The 8099-nt window shown below is 35.9% G+C and overlaps 1 protein-coding gene across 1 annotated transcript; it reads right to left on the bottom strand.

Moving 5' to 3' along the window:
- Positions 1 to 274: 274 nt before the first annotated feature.
- On the bottom strand, positions 275 to 811 carry LOC143536904 (large ribosomal subunit protein uL11). The gene has a single exon (XM_077030789.1). The coding sequence runs from the start codon at positions 773 to 775 to the stop codon at positions 275 to 277; it is 501 nt and encodes a 166-aa protein (XP_076886904.1). The 5' UTR covers positions 776 to 811.
- Between the last annotated feature and the right edge of the window lie 7288 nt (positions 812 to 8099).

The following is an 8099-nucleotide window of genomic DNA, read 5'->3' as shown; positions in this document are numbered from 1 at the left end:
TCGAACACCTCACACTGAAAGTGCTCTAAACTTAAAACTCTTAAAGAAAATGTTCTAATTTCTAAATCGCTTATCTTCCTACACTTAAATCACAACAATTCAATCGACTAAATCGCATTCAAAGCATCAACAATATTCAAATTCAGATCATCATTCAAAGCACTTAAACCGAATAACTTAACCAAACATCTCCAAAAACAAACAATTCTGACAAAACCGGAAATTCAAAGCCTATATAATAAAAAACTTACTCAACCGATCGAATCGATATCGATCAATCCATCGGAATCTCAACATCTCCATCAGCAATCTCCTGCTGCAAATCCTTCGGATCCTTTCCATCCACCGTGCATCCAACCGAAACACACGTGCCTAATATCTCCTTCACAGTGCCCTGCAACTCCTTCGCCATAGACCTACCTCTCATCACCTTCGCAATCTCAATGACGTCATCAAGCGAGATATTACCGCTATGCTTAATATTCTTCACCTTCTTCCGGTCACGCTCCGGCTCCTTTAGCGCTTTGATGACCAGCGCGGCGGCGGACGGGACGACGGAGACTTTAGCCTGACGGTTCTGGACGGTGAGCTTGACGGTGACACGTAAGCCTTTCCAGTCCTTGGCGGTTTCCTTGGCGATGTCTTCTCCGATCTTCTTCGGAGAGAGACCGAGTGGACCGATCTTAGGAGCGAGTGAACTGGCGGCACCGACTTCGCCTCCGGTGACTCGGACGTACACTTCCACCACCTGTGACGGATCGAACTTCGGCGGCATGTTTGATTATTGGAGGCTAGGGTTTTCGGAAGGCGGTTAGTTTGTTAGGACCGTGTGAGACTGGAGATGATATGCTAGGGTTTACAGAGGTGATTGTCGGTTTTACCCCTGGGCTTTTAGCCCATGATGGTTTGCTTGTTTGTAAGAAGGCCCATCACTTAATTACTTGAAATCTGAAAAGTTTAGAGATGCAAAACAAAAAAAAAAATAACAAAGCCCAGAACCGGGTTCTTTTATATTTGTATATAATAATGTTTGGTTGGTTTAGTTGAAAACAGTGGCGAAGTTCCGGGGGCTCAAAATGTATTCAAATATTCATAAACGAGGGGCAGTTGCGAAGAGGTAAATTTACAATACTGTGCAAAAAAAATAAGGTGAACTTTGCCATTGGTTGAAGAGAAAGTGTATCGGAACGATGGGATATGTTTTACACTTTAAGTATCGTATATAAGTGTTTTATATGCTTTTTAACGTTATATGCGCATTTAAGCCTGTAACTTAAAATTAGAAGAGCCATGTTAATTATTATGCTCATAGTTTGATTACTATACACTACTTAAATTGTTAAATAAGAAAGATAAGAGTATTCTCATCTCATTCATTACATTGTACCCCGTCTTTAAATTTTAAAAGAATTTACTAAAAACTAACTTCAACCCATCCACCATATGTTTACCCCAATCCTAAATTATAAAAAGTTGTTATTCAACTTTTTATATATAAAAAGTTACAATTCATCACTCTTTTAATTTGTGTGAGTATATGAAAACAAGAAATATGATAAAATAATTGTTTGTGAGTTAGATGAAGATAAAGATGGTGGATGGGTTGTGGGAGATTTTTAAAAATGAGTATTAAATTTTAAATAGTATGAATTTTAGTTAAATTATAAGGTAAAAAATTATGAATAGAATGTGAATGCTCTAAGATAGGTATTTGAATCTACCCCCCCCCCCCCCCCTCTCTCACACACTCTCTCTCTCTCTGTCTCACCTAAACTCGCTTCCGCTCTCACTTTATCTGTCTATCATCTTCAAATTTATCTTACATATTAGTAACTAACGAAAATTACATGGCATTCCAACGACAACTCAATTGTTGGTATCTCTTTCTAGGAGGTGCATGTTAGTTTCTAGGCGCAAGTTGCACGAACTATAATTTTGCTATAACAAGGCTCGTGTTGGCGGTATTTTGTTTAGTGAAACTGTTATTGCAAACCCGACTTCTGATGCTATTCCCGCAAAATAGTGTCATATGTCTTTTTTTAATAGCGTCATGTCTGTACAATTATTTCTCTATATCTTATTTGTTTTATTTAACTTTCAAGAGTACTATTTGTAGGCTACATATATTAGAACGTAAGCTCGATATGATTAATAATTTGTTATTATAGATAGTGAATTTAAAATATTCTACTGCAATAATAGTTGATCGATGTTACCTCGATCGTGTAATGTATCACACACATTAAGTTTGATATATATTTTGGTTAAATACGTAAATAAAAATTAAAAAGCTATTTTTATGCTTTTGGACTTTTGGTCTAGTGGAAGGCATATCGCTAGTCTCGTGACTTTATTACAAAATGTCAAGATGCAAAAAAGCTATAATGGACGCCTTTTAGATCCACGTGTGTGGTTTTAAAACAATGTAATATCTTTATAAAAAGTCAAAAAATTTGTGTTCGTAAATACAAATTATTACGTATAGTTAACAAACAAACTTATATGTGAAAGCTCATCAAATATTACGGTTTGTTTTGTATTTTTAAAACTCGTCCATTACACATTGTTCTACAAACTAACGATATATTGTTGTTGGTCATATTAAGTTTATGAGGTTAAAGGCGAGAGACTAAGAATTTAGTATTATTTTTCATATCAAAAGTCTATGTTACTAATTTATAGGCGAAAATAAGATAGAAACCTAAACATTTGAACTCCTAATTGCATTGGTAATTAGAAAGTCAAGAGAAGCTAAGTCATAATCAACAAAAAGGATTTGCATCATCATTAATGTGCCCTCTTAAGCTAAACGTCAACAAATCAACATGCTGAACTAAGCAAACACATAACATAAGTTGAGACATTGAGCCATAGCCATGCCTCGTACATAGTGCAAGTCAATATCAGTGTGTTTTGTGCATTTATAAAGCACAAGACTGACTTCTAAGAAGGCAGCTCCGTTCATTTCACCCGACAAAGTCAGTGGAGCACATGTAATCTTTTAAGCTTAGCAGTAGTGCGAACAAATTCACGGTGCTCCGCCTTGGTACTCAATCAAGCATGTGTATGTTGTGTCCTAGAAGTCCCCAACTAATAAGATTGGGTCCAAATAAATACACTAATATCATGTGGTCATCAACGATCATCCAGACAACTAGCCTAGTCGGCAACATATAAGCATGAATAACACTGAAGTATGTGTGAATCGTCAAACATGTGTAATAGCACCCTTAAATATACTTCACAAACATTTACAACTGGTTTGCAAATAATCATTCCATAACATGATTATTTGAATTATAATTTTGGATCAAACCAACACCCAAAATTGAAATGGTTGTTTTCTTTAAAGGTTTGATAAGTGTGAAATATTCAATGGCAACAATAACATGTAAGGCTGAACGTGAAGGAAGGGTCAATTTTATTTTTAGGCCTTGAAAGAAACCTAGCTCATCCACTTTCAAGTACCCACGTAATTTAAAAGGAAGCCTCCACTTGCAAGTTACAACGACATTTCAAAAAGAAAAACGAAAAAGACATATAATTTAAATTTTTATATTATGTATTGATCGCTCAAAGACGTTAAAAACTAATAATTTTGCGAGGTTGGATTTTTGGATCTTTTGATCACCTACAATTAAACATATCAAATATTCTTATTTTATAACTTTTTTTTTTTAATTTTATATGTTGTATTAAAATCAATGTTTTTAATCAGTACCTACCTAGTAGGTAAGCTACTAAAAACATTGATTTTGACCCTCATTTGCTAAGGGCCCCAATTATAAATAAATATGTATGCATGTATATTAGACTCTCCAGTGACTTGTCGCTGAAGGTTGTGAAAAAGACGTGAAGAATTGAAGCATTTTGGCGTTGGTCGGTTTTAGGCTCTGTTGTCGTTCAATTCATCTTCTAAATTAATCCAATGATATTGTGTCATGCAATGCTTACTGGACACTCGCTGAAGCCACATGAGTCCGTTGTGGTTCAGGCGAACAGTGGCTTCAACGAATTTCTAAGTTTTTATTTTTTTTAATACAACTCAATAATGTAAACTAAAAAACTAAATTTTATAAATAAAAAACCATTAAGCATTACAAAAACATTAAAAAAAATTACAAATTCAAAAAAATACAAAATTATTCCCTATCTCCGCCGCCTCTTGCTCTTCGTCTTCGTTCTTGAGCTGCTTGATTTCCTCAATAGCAAGCGCATGTTCTTGTTCAAACACCTCTTGGCACATGGAATCGAGGTTGCTAAAGTCCGTGGTAAGAAAGTATAACTTCCTAAACCTATCTTTTGAAACTTTGACCCCGGATGCCACCATGATACTAGTGGATATTTTGTGGACGTATTCGACAAATTCTGGATCGACCACGTTACTTGTGGTTGATTTTTTCCCCGGTCTCTTCTCATGGGGCAAGGTAGGACTTGCAATTGATCTTCTTGCCCAACCACATTTAGTCCGTCCCTACATGAGCATCCGAGCTACTAGATGAGACATATGCACCAGACGAAGTAGTTTTTGTACGCTTTGACATTGAGTCACCATCTGTCACACCCCGACCAAAGGCGGCGGAACATGCCGGGGTGCAACGATTGCTCATAAGCGCATGACACTATTTAAAGCGACAATATTTAACAAACTCATTTCATTTCACAACATCGAAAATGTCACATAACCAAATATTCATAACTCAAATACAACAAAATATAACAAAATATAGCAAATCAAATATTGTTCATTTTTGCTAATATCCTAACGGTATTTGTGATGTTTTCTTCACCGAACTCCATAATCAACCTAGATGCAAACCTGTACCATTTCATAAAATAAAGTTTATCAACACAAAGGTTGGTGAGCAATTCATAAGTTTGAACAATAGATATATAGTATGAAAAGCCACAAAACTAGTATACAAAACCATAAATAATAGCTATAAACTTGGATAAATAGTTATTGCTAACAAGTTAGCGACACCCAACTATAAGGGGTTGCCAAATAGTTTAGGATTTTATAGTCATCATTAATTGCATTACGTTAACGACACCTTGCCATGAGGGGTTGCCAAATGGTCTAGGATTTATAGTTCCACCATCCAAAAGCGATAAACACATAGTCAAATAAGCATAGAACACCAAATCGAGCAATTATTCAAGTAAGGTATACAACAACGTTTGTGGTTTAAGACCCCAAGTATAAAACATTTAGTTTAGATAAGTTAAAATGTCACCCCCAAAATAAAAGATAGAAAACGGGGTATGAAGTTACTCACGTTCAAGTAATAAACTTGAAAGATTGATTATTTGGAGATTTGCCGGAACGACGAGTTTAACGTATGAAGCCTAAATAAAAGAAAGTCTTGGATTTAGAAAGGTTGTCTTGAAGATCTTTAAATAAAATAATTGTTGCAAAAACTAATCAATTAAAGTTCAAGGTTTAAAATGTAACTATTTAAGAATTTATAATAATAACCCTTTTAAAAAATGTAAGTTTGCTCAAAACCGGGTTAAAGTATCTAACCTTAATATTTACTTAACCAATGTTAAGTAATAAGGTGGGGAAAATGCTAAAATGCAAGTTCCATTAGGCTAAAGATACTAAAACGGGTTTTTAACGAGTGTTCAGGTTGTCGGTTCGGGTCTTGACAAATGGTCGAACCCAAAGTCAACTTTCCAAAATATTAATTGTTATGAGATAACTCATTAAAACATACTAACACTTAACCAAGTACGTAGATCTATTGTTTAGAACTAACAACGCACGTTAAGCGAGTGTTCGGTTTTGTCGGTCCAAACTATGTTATGAGATCAAGTTGGATCCAACTATTCCAAGTACTTAAGAAAAATAATTAAAATCAGTTTGTAAACTATTTTTTTTAAAGAAATATACAAGTCTTGATAACTAAAAACACACTTGTGTGTCTTAAGCGAGTAAAAGTCGGTATAGTTCGGTCTCCATCTCACAAATAGTTCATAGATGGTTTCTACATGCCCAAATATCATAAAACTTGTATATTGGTTTATAAATGAAGAAAACTTAAATTTTACAACAAAAAAAGTTAACTACAAGTCTTTTAAGCAAAAGTTTCGGTTTAGTTCGGTTTCCATCTCCCAACGAGTTCATAGATGGATTCCATATGCTTAATATCAAAGAACTTGTAAAAATGATTTTTGAAACTCAAATCAAGCAATAAACATGTTTAAACAACTATTTTAACAAAACTAGTAAACAAAAGTTCGGTTTCCGGTTTGGACTAGTTTCGCTTAAACCGAGGTTAGTCTTATACAAACCCACACCATGGAACTTGTAAATAAGATGAACAAACTAAAAGGTTAGAAGTTAGTCATAAGTGATATGTATAATAAGTTATGTGTGTGTAAATATATATCAAGAACACGAAGTCCTCCATGAAGCCTTGCCTTATGACATTCGAAACTTAACCAACCAAAGTCGGTGAAGTAACAAATAAAGGAAACAAGGGGTGTGTATTATATATATGTTGTACCACCATATTCAAGAGTTAGTAATGTTAGATGAACAAGTTAGAATGAAAGACTATAGTTAGTTTGACTTGAGAAGTCAAAACTTCAAAAAAATACATAAGAAATAACAACCTTGAATCTATGGAGTTTGAGAGGGTTTTTTGGAGATGTAGCAAGAGTAAAATGAAGAAGATGGGTGTGTATATATAGGGAAGGAGTGAAGGGTTGGGTATAAAGATTCTTTTATGGTTTGCATAAAAATGGGTATGTTTAAATGGTCAAACAATGCATAATATAAAAATAAAAATATTTTATATATTTTAAATGACAAGATCCAATATTTTATATATTTGAAATGTTCGGGTTACAAACGGGTCGGGTTTACATAACAAAAGTGACCCGAAATTGACGAATGTCACAGTATTCCCTACTTTAGGAAATTTCGTCCCGAAATTAAGATGAAGACGACGATGCAAACAAATGTGGATACTTCTCTTTCATTGCGTCTTCTCGCTCCCAAGTAAACTCCGCGCCACGCCGTGATTCCCAACGAACTTTTACTAACCGAATACGACTACGTTTGGTTTTCTTCTCGTTGCGATCCATAATCTCAACGGGTCGTTCAACCATAATCATAGACTCATCAACATGAACTTCATCGAGGGGTATATGAAGATTACCCTCGGCTAGGCACTTTTTGAGATTCGAAACATGAAATGTCGGATGAACACCGGCAAGTTCTTGCGGTAGTTCAAGTCGATACGCTACTTTCCCAACACGCTCAAGAATTTTAAAAGGACCAACGAAACGAGGAGCTAGTTTACCCTTCTTTCCAAAACGGACTACCCCCTTCCAAGGAGATACTTTTAGAAGGACAAGATCGTCAACATTAAATTCGATCGGTTTTCGCCGTTTGTCGGCGTAACTCTTTTGACGATTTCTAGCGGTTAGGAGATTTTTACGGATTTGATCAATGACGTCGGTGGCTTCTTGGACCATTTCGGGTCCCGTGATTTGAGCTTCACCGATTTCGTTCCAACAAATCGGGGAACGACATTTACGACCGTAAAGAGCTTGAAAATGAGCCACATCAATGCTAGAGTGGTAGCTATTGTTGTAGGAGAACTCGATGAATGGAAGATGAGAATCCTAATTCCCACCGAAATCAAGAACACATGCTCGTAGCATATCCTCGAGTGTTTGGATTGTACGTTCGGATTGACCGTCCGTTTGAGGATAATAAGCGGTGCTAAGATCGAGACGTGTTCCCAAAGCTTCTTGAAGTGAACGCCAAAAATGAGAGGTAAAACGGGCATCGTGGTCGGAGATGATAGACAATGGCAAACCGTGTCGGCACACGATTTCCCGAACATAGATTTGAGCAAGCTGCTCGACAGAATACTTCTCGCGAATCGGAATGAAATGAGCAGATTTGGTTAATCGATCGATGATCACCCAAATGTTATCGTTGCCTTTTTGGGTTTTGGGTAATTTGGTGATAAAGTCCATAGCAATGTCTTCCCATTTCCAAACGGGAATCGGTGGTTGCTCGAGTAGACCAAAAGGTCTTTGATGTTCGGCTTTGACTTTCGAGCAAGTAAGACACTTAG

Source organism: Bidens hawaiensis, unplaced genomic scaffold (assembly GCF_021521415.1).
Source record: "Bidens hawaiensis isolate Kalapana, Puna unplaced genomic scaffold, B.hawaiensis_p1.1 tig00010985_1, whole genome shotgun sequence".
Lineage (NCBI taxonomy): Eukaryota > Viridiplantae > Streptophyta > Magnoliopsida > Asterales > Asteraceae > Bidens > Bidens hawaiensis.
The sequence above is the reverse complement of the archived record's forward strand: the minus strand, read 5'-3'. Positions and strand labels throughout refer to the sequence as shown.

Bases quoted from the DNA above. Each gene is read 5' to 3' on its own strand.
- LOC143536904 (XM_077030789.1), bottom strand. From the start codon at position 775: ATGCCGCCGAAGTTCGATCCGTCACAGGTGGTGGAAGTGTACGTCCGA.